The 22497-nt window shown below is 36.3% G+C and overlaps 1 protein-coding gene across 2 annotated transcripts in view; it reads right to left on the bottom strand.

Moving 5' to 3' along the window:
- Positions 1 to 15740: 15740 nt before the first annotated feature.
- Positions 15741 to 22497, bottom strand: part of LOC148953429 (sodium-independent sulfate anion transporter-like) — a 52298-nt gene continuing 45541 nt past the window's right edge. For both annotated transcript variants that reach the window (XM_089087678.1, XM_089087679.1), the window contains one exon: positions 15741 to 16382. In XM_089087678.1, the coding sequence (XP_088943804.1) occupies positions 16257 to 16382 (126 nt within the window). In that variant the 3' untranslated portion in view covers positions 15741 to 16256. The remainder of the gene's footprint in view (positions 16383 to 22497) is intronic.

Below are 22497 nucleotides of genomic sequence, written 5' to 3'. Positions count from 1 at the left end.
CCCCTTATCCCCCTCTTCAAACTCCCCCTTACAAACCCAACATATTTTTCGTTTTTTAATCGCGAGACGATCCTCTGCAGACAATAACATAGGATATTGGGTATTTCTCAAACGATAAATAGCGCCATTAGCGATGCCAATTACTTTAGTCAGTGCCTTGACCATGAACTCTCCCTCATCCAACGTTTCAACTATTTCTAACAGCTGCATAGTGTTAAAACTGTCTCTTTGCGCGTGGGCATCTGAGACTTCAATGGACCGATGTTCTTTGATTCGATTTGGAAATTGAGGATCGTTCACTTCCACTAGCTTCGCTTCACAGTCCAAAGAGATTTTATTGTTCTGGAAGAGGGTATTTTGAAAATTTTTAAAGCGTAAAATAGCCCTATCCCCTAACCGTTTCCACTACAATGCCATGCCGTCTACCATGTTTCATATAATTCTGTAGCTTTAAATCACTAAGAAATTGTGACAGGCATGTTGGACAGTAGAAACGAACACCCCCGCCCCTTTTTACCCTCCCCCAGAACTATACTGATGTCTGTAATTGGGTTGAAATGGCCAATTGCATTGGGGTCACTAGGTGGTGTGTACAACAACCAAACCCAGTGCTTCACCAATTCAATCGACGGGCCCCTTACTTGGAACACCACCCCCTTCTTATTAGAACGAACCCCATCCTCAAATTCGGTTTCATATTGAACCACAGTAACGCCGATATTTAAATGGGCATCGGCCCTTTCAAAAATATCAATAGATCTGAGCGTTACTGGGTATTTTCCCTCTAAACAAGTGAAATCTACAATAGGAAAATCGGACCCCTCCTTCCCATGCACAGCCCAATGATCTAAATTCGTCTTTGTAGCGCCATCTTTCAAAGGCCGGAAAGCTGAAATGAGGAAAGCGTACTTGAAAAATTTTTGATCTGTTTCAAAACAGATTCGTTGAACACCTTGACATCCTTCTAAATCTGGATTATATTTTAAAACTGTATCCGTGTCCCTATGCCCCCCTCTTAAAATAAAATCTTTTTTTAAATTTACAAATATTAACGCTTTAATTTTCAACAAATAAAACTACAGACCCACTACCGTTTTTGCTATAATTCTCGAGATGCATAATAATGTGGCCTATCCACTCCATAAAAACACCCTAAAAATTTTCTAAATGTGGATAGACCACTCGCATCTCGGTATGTACATAATGATGATAAACCTCGCTTTTCCCCTCATTTAAATAAAACACCTTTAAAACAATAGAAACCTTAATTGAATCCCTACCTCCTCACAACTGAATCTGGTTTTCTAGCAGTGCACGAATTCTATCTACATATTCATGAACAATTTCTACAGGGTCAAACACAAAATTAACCCCCAAAAGCGAATTAAAAGGTCACCAAAAGTTGCAGTTTAAACGAATATTGTATTTAAAATTGAGTTTGAGAGCTGGAAGTCAGGAAATTATGTAAATTGGATATTACCCCCCTCCTCCTCCTCTTGTATATTATAACCACCCCTCCTCCACATTGTTCATCAATAGGATTGTTTGAAGACATTCCATCCTCCCCCTCTTGTATATTATCATCACCCCCTCCCCTGCATTGTTCAATAATAGGGCTATGGGAAGCCCCTTTATTCGATTGAAGTGGGGAAATGTAATCAGTGGGGGGAGGGTTCCCTGTTAATTCATTGGAAAAATCCTCTAAAATTTGTAAAGTATTTGGACTCAAGTCTCCCTGCCCAAATGTGTTATTATCTACATAAAAAAATCGGCTAAAAAATCATCAATATTATCTGGAATTTCAATGGTGTTATTATACCATTCATTGATAGACAATGCTTCATTGATAGGCGATGCTTCATTGTTTAACTCGATAGACATATCTTCTTCTTCAATCGATGGCGAATACGGAACCAGAACAACCTATAAAAGAAAAATAGCTTATTTTCAAAGTGTCTAAATCATCCCTATTTTTAAAATTGGATTATTATTTAAAATGCGCTTAGTAGCATTTGGTTCCCTACTCTATATATATTCTGAAAGTTCCACCTTAATACAATCTAAAAGATGACATAGAAGGTTTTGATTTGTTCAAACACCCCTTCAAAAAAAATTTCATATTAATGCTCTATCTGCTTTGAAAAAAAAACCACGGTCTTTACTTGATAGCCTATCCCATTCAGGCCATATACAACTCTTTCCGATAGAAAATTGTTTTTATAATAAAGTAGTTTATAACGCAAAGATTTTGCTATTTACTATGGGGAAATTATGTCCGGGATATAGTGCCTTTTTTTTGGCTTCGCTATGAGAATTCAGCAGGCTGAATGTATAAAATAATTGACCTGATTTAAAATGGGGAACGCTATTTTTTCTTTTAGGAGAAAAAAATCTCTGACACGGTTTTACTGTGTTGAAAAGAATAGCCTAAAAAAAGGCTTACTTCTATGTCCCTTAAAACTATAATATTCTAGCGAAAAATAGCATTATTAGTTTCAAATGGTGAGATAAAGAACTCTCTAACAGCAAACTAGAAATTTAGGTATCTCTGAGGGGGGGAGCAGAGAAATTTAAAACAAGGGGTTAGGAGGGGGATTAAAGCGAAAATAACATTTTAATATCTCTGACACACTTTTACAGTTTTGAAAAATGGTGAAAAGAAAAGGCTAAAAAAAGTTGGAAGAAATAGATAGATATTTCTATAAACAGGTAAAAATGCTTACATTTTTATATTCTGGCTGCAGTTGTGTGTCTGAAGGCCCTGGCAATGCATGCAGGAGGGCAACCTCATGATCTGAAATAGACGTGGCAGTTCTTGAAGGCCCTGGCAAAGCATGAAGGGGGGCAACCTCACGATCTGAAATAGACGTGGCAGTTCTTGAAGGCCCTGGCGAGGCAGCTTGAATGGAGGATACAGAGGGCTGGTAAAGCGTCCCCCTGGTTGCTTGACCTATTACGGCTTGCACAGATGTGGCGACGACGATGTCACTGGTAGGCTGCATTGGTTCCTGATTGGATTGGACTTGGACAGACATCACTGGTCTGGAGGACCTCGGCCAGCGGCCATACCGCACAACTGTCGCCTTCGCAGGGGTTTTATTATTACCCCTTGCTCTCTTTTCAGGAGGAGGCGCAAATTCATCAAAATTTGCCTTAAAAAGAAGAAAAAATTTAGTCTTGAAAAATGATTCCATTTTGTTTTCAGATGAAAAATTAGTACCCCCCGCCCCGCCCTCTAACCAGAATTTTGTCTAAAAAGCATTTATCGTAGATAAGCCTCTCCCCCTCTTTTCAGCAAAGTAAAAAGTAAAAATTTGCAAGAAATATACTAGGCTTAGAAATCAAACGTTTTTATTGCACAACTTGTGAAAAAATAAATCTTGACAAACAGTAGTCTGTAGCCTTAGGATAGAAATCAATGTTTCTATTTTTACCATTTAGAATTTTTTTTAATTTCCTGTCTATAGGCTTTAAATAAGATAAAAAGATTGTTAACACACAGCTTATACGCCTAAAATTTGCGATCATAGGTAAAAATGGTATTCAATTTACGCATAATAAAGCTATGTATCTTTTTCTTAACCCCGCCCCCCTTACTTTTCAAGCGAAGAAACAGTTTGTTTTCACCTTACAACGAAGGTGTTAGAATTGAGGCATTGCCCCTTCCCCCCTTTTACATAATGTCCTAAAAATATTGTTAGGCATTAATTTTGAAATAACTCGTTTCTCTACTTCAATACAGGTTGCATAGGCTTAGCTTATTTATCGCAATCTATTTCTGCATGAAACTGTTTTAAATCGATGAGAAAAACTATCCTTTTTCAGTGAAACTTTTGGTTAAACCGCTAACGTAATTCAAGTGAATTAACAAGCAGGAAGTGCAATTGTGGGGTGTCAATAATTATTCAATATTTAAATCTTCGTGGTTTAGCGTTATAAGGGGGTCAGTATATTAAGAGTTGACGGAAGTTGGCTGTCAAAAAGAGAGTACAAAAACATAGTTGTTTACATTGGAAGAATTAGTCGTAAACAGAGGGGGGAGAGAGGAAGTTTACAAGGTAAAAAAGAGCGTATTTTACGCTTTCAAGCGAGTATAAACATTACATATTGGAGTTTGTATTGGGGGGGATGGGGTACCTGAATTTGAATATATTGTGGGGGCTATGTAAAATTAATTCATTTGGAATTTACAAAAGACAACTCTCTAAAATAGAACTCACATTATAAATCGATGTTTTTAATTGGACTTGAAAAGTATCTTCTCAGAGAAACCTTTTGGCTAAGCCGCTATCGTAAGGATTAAGAAGCAGGATGTACATGACAGATATCAATAATTAAGGTTTTAAATCCTTGCGGAAATGCTTAAGTCATAAGAGGGTCAGTATATTAAGAGTTGACAGAAAGTTGACAGTTACTTTTAGGTAAGATACTGAATTTAACAAAAAACTGAGTTATTTCCATTGGCAGAATTAAAGTCATAAACAGAGGGGGGAGGTTTACATGGCGAAAAGGGACGTATTTTATACTTTCTAGTTAGTATAAACATCATATAGTGGACTTTGTGGGGGGGGGGTACCTGAATTTGAATTTACTGGAAGGGTGACTATGTAAAATGATTTTATTTGAAAATAAACTCAGAAAATTTACTAAACAGAACTCACATTATACATCGATGTAGCCAGAGTATCCAAATGAATAATATCCGATGCTTTATCCATGGTGTCTTATAACTTTATGAAAGTTTAATCACAACGCATGTCCGTTATATACAAAATCTCAAGGGCTAATTGTGATCTGATGGGCAACCTTATGTAATCGAATCCCTGATTGGCTTAGATAGGGACACGTGATCCTGTTTTCCGTTATCGCATCAATACATTCCCCCACCGATTATGTAATCAATTTCTCTGAAATTCACTTCCCCTTCGATTACGCAATCGTTTTCTCAGAAATTCACTTCCCCTTCGATTACGTAATCAATATATCAGAAATCCTATCTCCTTTGATTACACATTCAAGTTATCGAAAATCCTCTCCCCTTTAATTACGCAATCAATTTCTCCGAGATCCTCCCCCCTTCGATTACGCAATCAATTTCTCGGAAATTTTCACCCCTTCGAGTCCTAGATCAATACATCTCTCCCCGGTTAATGTGCATATGCAAACTTCCCCCTGGAGCCCATGTCTTTATAGGAAAGCTGTGAAAAAAATCCTCAGCGTGCTCCTTCAATTCGTATTTCGCCACATTTAATTCAGTTCTCTTTCCACCCCAGAGTAGAGTAAGTAGTGTTCCCTCAGCAGAAATTTTGTTTTTACTTTCTTCATGCAGTGATACTAAAATTTCTAGTATTTTTTTCAGCTTCCAAGCAGCCGTTCAGTTGATAGTTCTGGTTTGAATAATAATGTCCTTAAGAAAATTGGTATGTTTGTCTCTAACCCCATTTCACATACGACTAACCTTTCTCTTTCTTCTGATGTTTTTCCACATTTATTTAAAGTTGCTAATGTTATAACTTTGTATAAAAAAGGTAACTTGTCTCTAATTTCAAACTATAGATTTATTTCTCTTTTTCCCTTCATCTTTAAGGCTGTTGAAAAAGTAGTGTATCGTATACTCTCTTCATTTGTATTTAGCACTAATACGACTGTAGGAAATTCTTTCTTAACTAACCATCAGTATGGTTTTCTTCCCATTTTCTCTACTTTGCATTCACTATCATATGCAACAGAATTTGTGCGAGTTAATTTGGACAGGGGCTTGTGTGTTTTGTGTCTATTTCTTGACTTTTCAAAGCGGTCGACCGCTCTGTTCTTCTGTATAAATTATCCTTATTCGGACTGCATGGAATGTCACTAGAATATATAAGGTCTTACCTCTTAGGGAGATCTCTGTGTCTTTTGGTTAATGGTACTTCTTCATCTACTTTGCCTATATTGAAAAATGTCCCACAGGGCTCTCTGCTTGGACCAGTTTCGTTTTTAATTTATTTTAATGATCTCGTTGATGGTCTTCATCCCCTGTGCACCCTTTTATGTTTGCTGACGACAGTAACTTTTTCATTGATGGAGTGGACCTGCCATCTGCCGCTTCCATACCTCAAGTTGTTCCTGATAAAATAAAGGATTGGTGCTGGTCAAATGGCATGGTTCTTAACAGCCGGAGTGCCATTGTACTTTTCAGGACCCCTTATCGTACAAAAGACGCACAGGAGACAATCATCCTGACTTATGGGAACGATATTATACCACAAGCTACTATGGTAAAATTTCTTGGTGTCTGTTTTGACTGTTTTCTTTCTTTTAAACCTCATAACCCGCAACCCCAAACCCCCCTGTTTTCTTTCTTAGAAGCTCACACTCGTTCCTCATCCTCCGCCGGTCTTCAATTTTGCCCCGAGTTAACTCATATATTCCTCCAGATGTTATGCTTTCTCTTTATTATGCCTTTATTTTTCCTTACCTTTCTTATTGATGCTCTAGTGTTTTAGTGTTTTATAAAAGTCCGCTCTTTATTATTATATTTTGTGCCAAGCCAAGCTTCTTGGGTCTAGTAAGCGCTTTACGTTTGAAATAGTTTTTTTTAGTATTAATAAAATGATTGACCGATTGATTGATTGATTGATTATAGAAAAAAGGAAAAGATTTTTTTCCCCATGAAAGACACTATGTAAAAAAAAACCCAGAAATTAATCTAAAATTTTATTTCACAAAACAAGTTTTTCAAAGAAAAGTAAAGAGCTGCATTAAATCAAAATGAGCAGAAATAACGTCAAATAATCTTTCAACCATAAGACTAGCACAAATTGCCATAATTGATAAATAAATGAAACCCAAAACGAAAAGAAATTACAATAAATAACCGAGTCAAACTCGAAAGGAGCAAAAATTAACATGAGTAGGGCTGACAACCCCCAGGTCTTCTCAAGAACAGAAAATAATTTGCACTTAACTTAAAAATAAACTTTAAAGTTTTAACTTTGTAAATCGAAAATTATTAAGACTTTAAGAAATAAATATCAGCATATCTTATATCTTTAAACGAGCAATAATTGTGTATATATGTATTTTTTCTCGAAAATGCCTCCATATTTTTTTTTTTTGAAGAAAACTGGCATCCTGGGATTTTCTGGCCTGAAAATACGATCTATATAGGCCACGAGCTTGAGAAAATCCGTTAAAAGCCTTAATTTTCGAAGAAAAAAAAAATCCCGTGAGGTACGTCATATTTTTGAGCACATTTCAAGAGCACAAATACCTTATATTTGCCTCAGTAGTGGTTGTTTCGATTTTAGTGTCTATGATGCAGGCAAAATTACACAATAAACATATGATTAACAAGAAAAATTAGGTGATTGACGTCATATTTATTTCAGGAGATATTTCAAGAGAATAAATTAGATCATTCTCCCCAACCACTTACGGCTTGAATATATCGTTTTTAAATCTATGACGCATGGAACATTCCAAATGGAACTTAGCTAAGTATAAAATACCAAGTGTAATTAATCTATTTACAAAAGACATTTCAAGCAGTTTCATAATGCTTAGAAGACAAATAAAAAACCTAAACCATCAATTGTGACGAGACCAATCGGAGCAGCTAAGGTAAAGGGTTTTGTAAAAACGTATAAGGTAATGTTAGACGAAAATGAAGAACAAAGAAATATACAGTTAGAATACTTGCGTCAGTGACAATTGGAACAAATAAAAAACAAAGTGAAGAGCAAGGCAACATCCGGTTCGAAGATATACTGCAATAGAAATTAAAACGAGTCAAAAACGAAAGTGAATAACAAAAAAATATGTGATTACAAGACATGCAACAATGAGGAGTAAAACAGATTAAAAATGAAAGTGAAGAACAAAGAAATACGTGGTTAAAAGATATGTCACAACGATAACAAAGAAATAGGCAGTTAGAAAATAAGCGGTAGCGAGAATTAAAAAGTGATAGGGAGAAAACGGGTATCAGAACATGTCAAAAATCAAGTGAAGAATGCAGAATTGTGCTGTAAGACAACAAGCGACAGCGAAAATCAGAACGAGTCAAAATGGAAGTGACAAGGAAAGAAATATTACGTTAGAAGAACAACGTCATCACAATCTTCGATGCCAACAAAATCTGGTGCAAAACCCAGTACAAACCTACAAAAATGTCATAAAATACACGATTTTTGATTACAAGTCATTGGGATCCTTCAACGTTCTATGTATTCCCTGGGGAGCCCTCTATTTTCCCGAGGAAAGATTGGCAAGAAAAGGTGATTCACTTGGAGTTTGCTACTTACAACGAGAATCAATATATACAAGCCTGCCACATGCCGAGTGCAGGAGCCCAGCCTCGAAATCGGCTGCTTAGTTTTTCTTTTCTTAAAACTTTTGGCATATTGACATTTCTGGCCAAAGAAACGATCTATAAACATTACAATTTTGAGGAAGAATTTATATTTTTCCCAGGGTGTTTTTATCAAACCTATGGCGATACCCTGACATTAAGAAAATATTCACATTTTCTACGGTTAGAAGAAAAGCGACAATGAAAATCAATGCATACAAACGTAGCCGTACCAGGGTGTGGCCTCAAAATCGACTTCATATTTTTTTTTCATTAAAACTGGAACATTTAATTTTCTGGAAGCAAAAATGATCTAAATAAACCACAACTTTAAAAAAGATTTGGCATTTTCCCCAGGGTGGTTGTATAAAGCCTACGGTGACGCCATGACATCAAGAAGAGGCTCAATTTGTCTGAGGTTAGAATACAAGCAACAACATAGGTGGTGTTCGCTTGCAAATAGTATTTTCCCACATTTCATTACTATTTAATTTCTTCGAGCGAATAATGTGGGCAATTTCAAGAGTTTAAGAGCACTTTCGTAGGTTGCTGAAGCGGGGTCCAAGTATTATTTTAATAGCACGCTTTTGAGCATCTTCTACTTCTGCTGACATGTAAGCAGTGTTTTCAGTTTTTGGGACCCCAAACGGGACAGCAATACTCGAGGACAGGCCTGATATAGGCTGTATACGCCAGTAGGAGTTGGTGATCCGAGAAGCACAACCTATGCATACTTGTTCAACTTTGGATTAACTAGTGACCTTATAATGTAATATTGTCTACATGCAGCTTAAACACGCAATCACCTGTAAATGTTACATCTAGGATTAACGCATTAAAACACTTGCAAACGGCATATGCGGGTTTGTAATATCCCATTTGAGTGGATTGAATGGTAGAACTTTCGATTTTGTTAATTCATTTGCAGGTCATTCGATTGACTCTGGGTGATGAAGTCCATGAATTGTCGTGTCAAAGTGTTGCTTTGCTACTTCACTCTTGATATGTACGTAAGAAGTGCAGACAAGTTGTATACGAACTTAAAACGTTCCTAGACTTATGCCAGGACTGGGTTGATGAAGGAAAGGAATGAAATAGCTGCTAGTTTCGTTCCTTGGGGGTACCCGCAGGGTTCTTACCACTCAGAGTAGATATCTTTATTGTCGGTCGAAGGATATTTTGGGTGAAGTTTTATTTTTTAAGGTGGGTTTGAATAAAAATGAAATAAAGCTATTAATTTAAATGAGGGCTGATAGTTTGCCACTGGGCCAAAGAAGAAAGTTTATCGTGAGGGAAAGGTCAAAGGATGGTCCTTATTTTTGTCCAATGTGTGGAGGTTTAGATGAGAGCGTTTATCACTTGATTTGTGAATGTAAGGAGCTGAATGATTGGAGACTTGAAGTGTTTGGTAGGGGGGATTATGATTTTGAGTGGTTGGTGGGAGTGTGTGCGGATGAGTGTTTTATGGGTATCAGAAGCTTGGCACTGTTGCTTCGTTTCGCGATGAATCATATAAGTAGATTTCTGCAGGATTAGGTTAGGCTTTGTGCAATTTCTTTGTAATGGTTCTTTGTTTATATTTTTTGCCATGGCCTATGGAATTTTAGCGCAAATAAATTCTTTTCTATTGTATCCTTGGCAAACAAAGGATAAACTGATTGCCGTCTTCCCCTTAGACATTCTCTCGCTAATAGTATTGTTATATTTTTAGCTTCCTTCTCTTTCAGATTAGTTAATTTGGTCAAGTGTTTGGTAAGGTCAAATGCTTTGCTGTAGTCCGCAAAAAGTAAATCAACAATACTAATAGAAGTGTCTAGCCACTATGATTAAGTGGTATATTCGCACCTTATATGCTATCGTGCTATTCCCTCGTGTGCAACCATATTATTTCAGATTTGTCGAAGACACAATTTTTCGTAACAGAGAGTGGTAGATAAAACTCTCAGCTACCTTCGCTAACTTGAAAGTTATTGACATGGGTCTCAGTTTATCCCAAGACTGGGGTGTCTTAACTTTCTTTTCTGACACGGACATATGCAGCTTTCTAAATCTTTGGTAATAATATTTCTGAGAAACACTTATTTGCTACTGGTGCGATTAGCGTGGCAAGGAAAGTTGAGTAATCTTTCAGTAATTTAACGGGGAGACACCTAGGTATAAGGAATAGTTGTTACGTAGCTGTCCGATTGCATAGAAAACTGCCATTTATGACACCTCTAAAATTATTTCCATGCTACGTTTGTTAATGATGTTACTCATTTGTTCTTCACTTATGGTTGGGTAAGTAGTACAAATTGAGTAAAAAAAAAATAATTTCACAGGTTTTGATCAAACTATCATCTGGGTGGCTGATTCGTACTGTTGTTCCTTTCTTTTTCCCACTAAGCCATTTTACCGCGTCGTGCCATTTACACAACTCTGACCTTACGATTAGAGCTATTTTTCCCGTACGTACCTTTTTCGGGAAACTCGGAGGGCCGAGACAACTTGTTTTCTCAACTTGTTCGCATTTAGTGTGTCTCCTTTGGTATGGAGTCTACATCGCTGTTTGATAAGGTTGCTTATGTTGGTATCTAACCACGGCTTATCCAAATCACATATCGTGCGATCTTTGCCTGGAAAAAATTCATGGCACTTTGCAGAATCGTGTACGATAGTATTAGTGGAGGAAAGATACGGAAAAAAATGGCCAAACCTCGGGGAAATTGCAACAGAATTTTTTTTTACACCAAAATGTTCAGAAAAATCAGCTTAATTACAGAAAAGAAATCCAATCGAATCCCTCTTGCACAAGTATCCCAAATTTGCCCTTGAAGGGGGAAAATGAGGGGGAAATCGGTTTTTGTGGCTATTAATATTTTGGAGTTTAAATGGTTGTTTTCTATCAAATCAAGCATGCCGACTACAAATCTGAATTCAGATTTTAGTTTTTCAGTACCCTAATGCCCATTTCTACCCATAAAGGGCGGAGGGTGGCGGGGTAAAACTTGAATTTATGAGGCTGCTGGATTATTTGGTCGTTTCCTATGAAATCAATGGCGGCGAATTCCAAAATGAAGTTAAAAACTTGATTTTACGTGGCCAAGTACCTCATCTTACCTAAAACGGCTGTGAAAGTTGACCAACATGAACTAGTTATTTTAATCACTTATCAGTTGATTCACCATTTCCAATCAAGCTAGGAATGGCACCTTAGAATACGAGTCTCGAACAGTTTAATTTCAAACCAGTATTCCAGAATCCCCTTCCACTCCCCTCAGTTTGCGGTTTCCATTCCTTAGTATCATTCTTTATAGTCAGTGGAGACATCTACCATAGTACTTGATAGAAGATTGGCGTTTTTGAGAATTTATAAATTGTTTCTGCCGTTTTTTTTTTTTTAATTACGCAAAAAAAAGTAAAATTAAAAAAAAAGGATCTGTGTTATTTAACTGAAAAACTGCACAAAATCGACGTCTGCTCGTATTAATCCGAGGCCAACATATTCGTGATATTTGGAGCAGTAAATCAAACGTTGTTGGAAGAGTCCAAAGAGAAAGCACATTTTTTTCAGTATGTAGGAGACAGCGTCAATTATGATATTGCTACTATCGACGGCCTGAATACTTTTCATGGAATGGGTCTTATTGAAGTGTCTACACCTGAGTTTCCGGCAACGGAGCTTTCAGTGCCAAGAAAAGAAGTAAGTGGAGATGAGATGAAGTCAGTCGGCACCATGCCATTCTACACTTACCAAAAATCTGCCAAGTCGCAACCAAGGACTTTTGTTTGCTTGACAAAAAATGGTGACACTTATGACAATGAATGGAGGTTGAAACGCTCTGGCGCATCTTTGGATTTTTCAAAAGCTCATACATGAGCTGGTCGGCCTTTATATGGTCAATACACTAAAAGCTACCTTATCCGGGAAAATCAAGTATTCGTTTTTTGCAAGGATTAACCAAAACCCTAGCGATATCTCCTGTGTTTATTCTACACTTGTGCATGTTAACGAGCGCGCTAGTCGAGCTGGAAAAACTCTAGTCATTATGTTTGACCAACCGCTTTACTGGAAGGCAAAGTGTATCGTCGATGCAGAGCCTGCCACAAGTGCTTTAAGAAAAGCTATTGTTGTCCTGGGTGGAGTTCACACACGCATGAGTTTCCTAGGGGCCATTCGCTTCCTTGTGGCTGACTCGGGACTTTATGGCTGACTCTGGAAATCCTAAGTCAAGTCTATGCGCCTAACACTGGGCGTAGTATGTTACAAGGCAAATCTGACTCCCTTGCAGTGAGAGGTCATGTTCTGTTGGAAGTAGCCCTTTTTGCAAAGCTTTTAGAATCAGAACTACGTAACAGAGCATTTGATGGTATCGACAGACTACCAGAGCAAAACGGCGTAGGAGTCTCTTCTTGAAGGAGATGACGTCGACAAATTGTAGGTGTCGGAAGCAGCAGAGCTTATCTATGAAATAGTTCAAAGTGCAAAAGAACGATTATCCGAGTCCAGAACTGCCCGTCTTTGGTTTCAGTATATGGACCTACTTGGAATCCTGAGAAAGAACCTGAGAGGTGAAAGAAGTGGCAACCTTGAGCCTTATCTACAGTCATTGTTGGAATTGCTTCCTTTCTTTTCTGCTTACGGCCACAAAATTTAAACGAAGTCTACTTGGCTGTTCGTGCAGTCGATGTTTCAGTTGAGGAAAGACATATCAGGGCAGTACAGAACGTTCAGGAATACCTGTTCATCTGAAGAACTGGCAACTACTGGGCAGCACTTTCTCCTGATTTGGTGATCGAACAGACGTTAATGAGAAGTATGAAAACGAGTGGAGGTCTGACGAGACATAAAGGTGTGACTGAATTACAGCAGACAATTTGGACATCTGCTATGCCTACTTTGGTTCTAGTTAACGAACGCATGCAGAAACTGACTGGCCTCGAGGAGTTGACTATTGAAAATCACGCAAAAGTGATATCTTTGAGGGGAGCTAGAGACATGGTGGCCATCGAAAAGATAGTTTGATACATTTAGCCCCTAGAACCCTTCAGGTAGGAATCACAGCTGTTGAACGTGGTTACTGGTGTCCGCGCTTCATCATCTGTAAACGCAGACGATGCCAAATCTGGGAGAAATGATTCTGAAGGATATGGAAGCGAAAGACATTGACAAATATGTTTTCAGGAGAAAGGAGAAAGCTGTAAATATGGCTGAGAAGTCATCTGTGGTGATAAATAGCGAGATGGTAATGGTCGACCCTGCTCTAATCTTTTAACGCCTAGCTGTAGTGGCTAGCACCAGTGGTTCTGACTTGAATGAGGTTATGTCGTTCGAGCTCTGTACTTTTCCACCATCGTTCTTTAGTTCGTCCGAGGTGATGAGGACAGCCGACAAAGCCTCTCTAACAAATACACTGATGAAAATTGAGGGACTTAAGGGTCGAATGACATTGACCATCCTCCCAGAGAGTCTTGGACAGTGGCTGGCTAGTCCATAAAATCCCATAGACTGCCGTATCCACATATTCTGAGGTGGCAGGATCTTACGTAGATTATGTCACAAGACATTTCGGCTAGTCAGCGGTAGTTTTAGACTCTTAAACTGATACACCAACGACGAAAAATTGCACACAGCTGAAGAGAACTATAGGTTTGTCGTTTGCAACGATTGAATTCTCTCCTAACATGAAGATCGTCAAAAGTAAGGAGGAATTTCTGAGAAATCCCAAAAATAAAAAACGCTTCATCGACCTACTTACTGAGAGGCTGGCGAACTCAGGATGCAAAGTTCTACATGCTCAGGATGATGCTGATGTCTTAGCTATACAAACTTCAGTCAGTTGCGCTGAAACTTCATGGACCACTTTTATTGGGAATGATACCGACCTATTAGTCCTTCTGCTGTACCACGCCAATCTTGATGCATGTGATATCTTTATACAGACAGAAACACATGGAAATAATGGATGAGTGTACGACATAAAAAGGATCAAGAACAAACTAGGAACCGAAGCAGCAGAAAATCTACTGGTTTGCCAAGCAATGTCTCGCTGCGATTCAACATTTAGACTTCACGGCGTAGGGAAACCAGCAGTGGTTTCCTTGTCACTTAAAGATGGGATATAAAGGATGCTTGTAAGATCTTTACGACACCACGATCCAACCACCAGAAGATTGTCGAAGCTGGAGAGAAAGCTTTGCTCCGCATATGCAAAGGGAAAAGCAATGAGAAGACCCTGAAGGATGTCCGGGTGCGAGCATTCACAATGCGGGTTGCAAGTGCAAATGCTTTTGTTCAAGCAGAACGGCTTCCACCGACTTTGGCTGTCGCAAAGTATCCCTTTTGCAGGTGCTATTTTCAAATAATGAAGTGGCAAGACACGTCAAACTCGCTAAAGCCCGAATAGTGGGGTTGGCGCCTCTCTTCGTCACGGAATATGTATCTTCCCATTATGGCAGATGCTTCACCAGCACCGGAGAGCCTACTGAAGATGATGCGGTGCCAGTGCACCAGCAGGTGCGAGTCACTCAGATGCAGCTGCCGTCGGAACGGTTTGCCCTGCAGCTTTGCCTGCGGGGAGTGTGAAGGGGCGCTATGCACTAACGCAGCAGAAAGACAGGATGAGGACGATAACGAAGACAAGCAGGAAGAAGAATTAGCTTAAGGTTGTGCTTAAAAATCAAAATGTTCTTGTGATTAATTTACCTGAGTTCTAAACGTTTTTCTTTTATAACTGATCGACCTGATGTTTTGATCTCGATTAAAGAAGTGGTTTTTCAAGATATTATACTTAGCAACCCCTCATATTACAAGCCCCTTAAAGGTGAAAATGAGGTAAATAGTAAAAAAAAAACTACTTTTTGACCTCAGTTTTGGCAATACGGTACTTTATTTGATATAAAATGATCCTTTAGTCGCAGGAATCCGGCAAATAATGATGTGCGTAATTTACCCCCCCCCCCCGTTTCGTGAAGGTGAAAATTGATACTGGGGTACGTAAAACGTGATTTCTGACGTCGGATTTGGATTCTTCATGCTTGATTTGATAGAAAACGACCACTTAAACCCAAAAATACGTCCAAATAGAAATTCTGATTTCCCCCTTATTTTCCCCCTTCAAGGGGGATTTCGGGTAGTTGTGCAAGGTAGATTTGGGGAGATTTCTTTTGCTGATTTTTCTGAACATTTTGGTGTGAAAAAAATTCTGTTGCAATTTCCCCGAGGTCAAACCGTATTTTTCCTCCACTATATGGCATTAATAGTAACATCTTGTGAGTGGGAAAAAAATAAAAAAAAAATATTACTTGCTTTCAACCAATTATCGTTCTGATTTTTTTTTTGCTTTTTGAACATCACAGCCAGTATCATACCTCCTGGCTTGATTCACTGCATTAATATCACATGTGGACCAGAAAAATATATCGATAAAGTTTTTCTGCAATTTTAATTGTCGAACTATTATTATTGACAAAAACAGAACAAAACAAACAACAGTAAAACAACACCATACAAATGGGGAAAAGCATTGACTAGTGCCATTTAATCCCACATGTTTCTCTTGATAGTAGCTTTTCCAAGAAAGGCAGTATCTTACTTTAAGTAAAAACTGTCATTTGTTTATGGTAACAAATCAGGGCAGTCCTAAATTCTAAGACACTGTTTCAAATATATAAACTTTATTCCAATGCTTGACTTGTTGTCCATGAGCACTTTTTCAATTGATCTTTCTTCTCAATTTCAAATTACAGATCAACCAAGTTCCTCAGCCGTCCGGGAAATAGCAAACTTTCAGCTCTACATAAAAAGCTTTAACTCAATTTAAAAATATCATCTAGTAATGCCGGTGGTGCAACTTTTATAAAAATGTTAAACAATTCATCGCTCTCGAAGGTGGGGAGCAGAAAATTCAGCTGACACAATAACATTTAGTAGCTTTTCAAGTTAATTTATAATTTTCAAATTTTTTGGACGAATTCCTGTCAGAGTTTTCCTCACTTCTCTGGACAGATTTGTTGCCATAACTTCGATATCACTCTTAGTAAACTCATCTGATAAACTTTTTAGCATCTGCAATAAAAAAAAGTCTAATTAGAGATCAAACGTCTTCTTGGACTAGAAAAAGAACTCTTATGTGTCAGAAAAGAAACTGTCCTGCTAATTCATAAACGTGGTTTTCATAGTATCTCATATTTCTATAATTTTGTAACAGAGCGCAAATTTGCATTTTAAAAGTTTGGTGACAATGGCTTTCTTTAGCGAGAAATAAGTGTGAAGCACAGTAATGTCAACTCACTCTGATGTATAGTAAATGCAATTATGATTGTTAATCTTTATGGAAGAGATTCGGAAAAGTTTAGTTCAAATCATAACTAACCCATTCCCTTAATTCCTAATGAGGTAAATGCGTCCCTATGAATTTAGCCAGCGCAAAAGGGCTCCTAGAAGACTATCTCTTAATTAAATATCTCATTCTTGGAAAATTGTCACGTTTTTTGCCCTTTTACTTTGAAAACCTTGATATGTCCCATGGAAAAAGTAAATAAAAGATCAGTGTCAGTAAAGTCAATCCAAAACTATAAGCAAACCGATGAGAAAAACATTAGTGTAGCCCACAATCCAAAATTAATTTTAAGAAGTTATGATGGAGGTGAAGAGCGAAATTAAACTTGAACAAAACCTTTCTTGAGCTTTCCCGGAAAAAAAAAATGCAGTTCTACCACATTAATGGTCGAAGGGGTACTTGTATTATCAATGTTTTTTGAAACATATTGTCAAAGAATATTAGATGTATAGCTAATAAAGTTTACAGAAGTCTGTTAATCCAACCGTTAAAGTTTTTCAATAATACTACAGGAATATTGTCCTATGTGAAGTGTACAGAAATTTTAGAAAACTAAAGGATATTAAACGATTTTTAGACGTATAGCTAATATAATTTACAGAAATTCATCCTAATATTATTGCAGTTTTTCTACAATTCTGCAAAGAGTTTTGAACTTCTTAACAAAGTATAATTTTTTTTTGCTTATTGGGAGAAGATACGTTTTTGGAGAACTGAATATTATTATGAAGAATACAAGATTAAAACAAAAATTTCTCAAATATAGGGGGAATCTTTCCCAGTCCCCCAATGACGGGCCTGTATGTAACGTTAAAACCAGTGACCAATTCTTACAAGCCATGAAGGGTTGATAAAAGTATAACCCAAGTCCTAACTGCTTGTAAAATCTATGCAAGGCGCAGAATAGATTTATCCATTAATTAATAAAAAAAAAATCAGGAAAAGAAATTTTTCATAGAAAAGGAAAGGTCATATAAAAAATATGATGATCATAAATAAAAAAATATAATAATTCAAACTAAAAACGACCAGAAATTACTATTAAAGAATAAATGAAACTCGAAACGAACACAAATTAAATAAATAATTATAGCAAACAAACATACAACAGGTACCATATGAACGAATAAATAAATCTTAAAACGAAATTGAAGATGCAAATCAAGCTTAGAACAAATAAAAGATCTTTTCAAACAGTTCGTCCTAAGGAACTGTTTGAAAAGTAAGGAGTGACCCGGCTCAATAGTAACCGAAACTCTAAAAAACGGAATTTTGATACCAATAGATACATCAGAAGAATTAGATTTTTATGCGGATTTGAAATATATAAGTTTCCTCAAGTTTAGTCTTACCCAGAAAAAGTTACGTGCCTGAGAAAATTTGCCCTATTTTGGAAAAAAGAGGGAAACACCCCCTAAAAGTCATAGACGCTTAATGAAAATCATACCAAAAAATTCAGCATATCAGAGAACCCGACTGCAGAGGATTCAAGCTCCTATCTGCAACAATGTGGAATTTCGTATTTTTTGCCAGAAGAAAGATCACGTCATCACGGATGCGTGTTTATTTGTTTGTTTTTTTGTTTTTTTCACAGGGGTGATCGTATCGACCCAGTGGTCCTAGAATACCGTGGGAGGGTTCGTTCTGACGGAAATTGAAATTTCTAGTGCTCTTTTTCAGTGGCAAAAAATGGAGGGCAACTAGTCTCCCTCCCAGGCTCATTTTTTCGTAAGTCACCCGATTTTGAGATAGCCATTTTATTCAGCGTGGTTGAAAAATATAATAACTATGTCTTTGAGGATGACTCAATCCTCCACAGTCCCCGGGGGAAGGGCTGCTAGTTATGAACTTTGCCCAATGTTTACACATAGTATTGGTAGTTGGGAAGCATATATCAATAACCAATACTTTTGGTATTGGTTATTACCAATATTTAAAATTCCCCCTGAAAACGTTTGTTTTCAGGGGTAACTTTTTCTGGTAGTGGGGAGGGGTCGGGGGTTACGTGGGAGGATTTTTCCATAGGGGAAGGGACATTGCTTTGATGGGGGCGCAGGATTTCCCAGCAGTATTTAAAAAAAAGACCAGAAATTAAATAAAAAAAAACAAAAAAAAACAAGTAGTCGAACTGAAAAACTTTTCAACTGAAAACTTTTCAACATCAAAACTTAAAGCCAACAGAAAATATTACGTATATGATTGGGTTCGCACCCTAGTCAAAAACTCGCTCTTTACGCTAAAGTTTTTTTTAGTAATTTAATAATAGCTATTTATTCTAAATAACGGGCTTTGTAATTAATGGGTAATTCTTAAAGAATTGGAAAAAATTCGATCTTTAGCGTAAAGAGTGAGGTATTGACTAGGTGGCGAACCCTTTAATATACCTAATAAAATATACGAATTTAGAAGTTCGTTACGTAAGTTAATTCGTAATTTACGTGTATTTATTACTAATATAAACGTTCGTAAATAAAATTAAACAACTTTCGAGAAAGCCATTTAGTTAAAAAACCGAAAATTAATATACAAATTTCGTTTTAATTATTCATGTACGGTGAGCCAAAATCAAAACCTGGATTAATTCAAAAACGTTGAGAAATTAAATAAAAAAAAACAAGTTTCTTAAACTGAAAGTAAGGAGCAACATTAAACTTAAAACGAACAGAAATTATTCCATATATGAAAGGGGCTGTTCCGTCCCCAACGCCTCGCTCTTTACGCTAAATTTTGACTCTGTTTCACAACTTTATTTTTTAAAAGAATAAAAAAAAACTTTAGCGTAAAGAACGAGGCGTTGAGGAGAGGACAGTCCCTTTATTATACGGAACAATTTCTTTTCGTTTTAAGTTTTAATGTCGCTCCTTACATTCAGTTAAAAAAAAAATCGTTTTTTTATTTAATATTATTAAAGAATGAATAAAACCCAAAACGAACAGAAATAAAATAAACAGTCATAGCAAACCAATTTACAACAGGTACTAATATAAATGAATAAATACATCTTAAAACGAGTAAAACTTAAACTGAATATGCAGATCAAGCTTAAAACGAACAAAAATCACTTTTTAAATAATGATTGGCTACTGCACGTTTCCCTAACTGTGAAAGTCTAAAGGGTCTACTGCGTATTTGGCGCTTTACTGAAACGAATTATATTATAAATATTTTCTTTTTACTTATTATAATTTTGAAGATAAAATGAAAATTGCAGTGAAAAAAAAAATCTTGAACTGATGAGCTTTCAGAAATCAATATTACTAGCCTATATATCACATGTTCAGCTTAATTTTATTAGTTCTTTCCAAGACTGTTCAAAGCACATATAGTTTCGTATCTATTATTGCAATAATGCAATGTTGTATATCCGTTAGTACTACTATGCATACGTTCAAGGCCGTGTGATCTCTGAAAGTAAGGGGGGATTATTTTTATATATATATATATTTTTTGTCTCGGCTGTATCCAGGGGGGTAGGGAATTGAATATTTAGTTTCTGTTCAAAGCACAAAGACGCAGCACGCTTTATGCGTCTTTAGGAAAAAGGGCAGTTGCCAAGCTCTGAAAACAAAACAAAACTCAAAACTAAATTCATTTTTTAACGTTTTCATTTTTGCCTTAAATAAATAAAAATTACAAAGATTTTATGGAATAATTATCAGGAGCCTATATGTATATTAAACTGACAATCCACGTTAATTTTTTTTTTTTTTTTTTTTTTTTTTTTTTTTTTTTTTTTTAGTAAAGTGCAAATTATGGGCTGGTCTCGAGAAGGTATGGGGGTTGTCAGCGTTACTAATGTTAATTTCTGATTGCTTTGAGTTTGACTCAGTTATTTTTCTATACCTTCTGTCCGTTTTGGGTTTCATTTATTTATTGATGGTGATTTGTGGTAGTTTTACGCTTGGAAGGCTATTTGACTTTATTTCTGCTCTATTTTGGTTTAATGGAGCTCTCTACTTTTCTTTGAAAAACTTATTTTGTGGAAGAAGTTTTTTAAATTAATTACAACCAATTATCTTAAATAATTTTGCCAAATTTCTAGGAAAACAAAGAGTCACTTGTATAATCACCAGTTTTATCATGTCACTTCGACATATATCAGTCATTTAAGGTTAAGCATCGGTTGAGTTTGCGTTGTAGCTTTGAGCTGGTTGAGCTTGAGTAGGTTGAGCTTTGAGCTGGTTTTAGCTTTGAGCTTGGTTGAGCTTTGAGCTGGTTTTAAAATGGGAGAAATAAATGGAGATGTATTAATTCATGAATAGATTTTCCAAAATTCGTTTGCTCTATGTGTTTGCAACCCAGTTTTTTGAAGAACATAGATATTAAATTGTCTTGTTCAAGTCGTAATTTAAAAAGCCCTTTTTCCACAGAAGAAGTTCTTCAAAGAAAAGTAAAGAGCTACATTAACCTAAGGCAAGCAGAAATAAAATCATTGACCAATTCAAGCGAGAATAGAACATAGATTACTATTGATAAACTAATGAAACCAAACAGAAATTGGAATAGCTAATCGACTTCATCAAACTCAAACTCAAAATGAACCGAACATACCTCAAATAGGAGCCAAACACATTTTTACTTTGAACTGTGTGTTTTTCTTTGTCGTAGCATTAACAAAAAAAGAAGCAAAATATTAAACAGGATTACTGAAAAGAAATAATGAAACTTAGATTGGCAATTTAAGAGATATTAATATTTATTCCTGAAGGTCCCTGCGATTTATTAAGATTATAAAAGACAAAATATAAGAAATGTATTTTGTTTTCCGTAAAGCGCAAATGATTCTGATATTTGGAATAGGGCATTAGATCTGTTCGTTTCAAGTTTGACCTAATTATTTATTGTAATATCCGTTTGTTTTGGGATCATTGGTTAATGGTAGTGATTTACATTCGTCTTACACTTGAATCACTATTTTAGTAATTGGTCTAAGGTATAAGGTAAGTCTTTACTTTTCTTTGAAGAATATCTTTTGCAGATTTCTTTTTAATTTTTATTCGTTTTTATTTTATATTGGTTTTTGTTGGCTAATTAAACAGAGAATTTCCGACAAATTATATCAATCTTCAAAAATTCTTTTGAAACATGTTTTAAGATTATCTAGGGAAAGATTAAACCAAAATTTTCGCAATTGAAAACCAAGGATCCTAAAAGATCGGGAGAGGGATTATCCAAACGGAAATTTAATAAAGCTTTTTTTTCAGTTTTTCGCCTTAAGAATCAAGGTTAAATTTCTCGTTTGAAAGGTATAATTCAAGAGGTTTTCAAGTGTTGTTTCAGGGTTTTTCCTGTCACTGTTACCTCAGTTGATGTTTCAAAGTGAATTTTGGAAGTTTCTCGCTTGAAAAGTATGATTCAGAATGCTTTTTTACAGTTTTTTCGTGGTTTATCTTGTCAGTTTTACCTCAGTTGATGTTTTCAAAGTGCATTATGGAAGTTTCTCGTTTGAAACGTATCACTCAGAATGTTTTTATACTGTTTTGTCGTGGTTTATTTTGTCAGTATTACCTCAGATGATGTTTTAAAAGTTTATTTTGGAAGTTTTTTGTTTGAAACGTATCATTCAAGGTGTTTTTCTAGTGTTGTGTCGGAGATTGTCTTGTATCTGTTACCTCAGTTAATGTTTCAAAATGCATTATGGAAGTTTCTCGTTTGAAACGTGTAACTCAAAATGTTTTTATACACTTGTGTCGGGAATTATCTTGTCAGTTTGAACTGTTGTGCTGTGGTTTATCTTGTCAGTGTTATCTCAGTTGATGTTTTTTAAGTGTATTTTGGAAGTTTCTTGTTTGAAACGTATCATTCAAGATGTTTTTCTAGTGTTGTGTCGGGGATTGCCTT

This window comes from Artemia sp. Qi Xiang Cuo, chromosome 4 (genome assembly GCF_049724085.1).
Source record: "Artemia sp. Qi Xiang Cuo chromosome 4, ASM4972408v1, whole genome shotgun sequence".
NCBI lineage: Eukaryota > Metazoa > Arthropoda > Branchiopoda > Anostraca > Artemiidae > Artemia > Artemia sp. Qi Xiang Cuo.
Note: the sequence above shows the minus strand (reverse complement) of the source record. Positions and strands in the feature narration are given on the sequence as shown.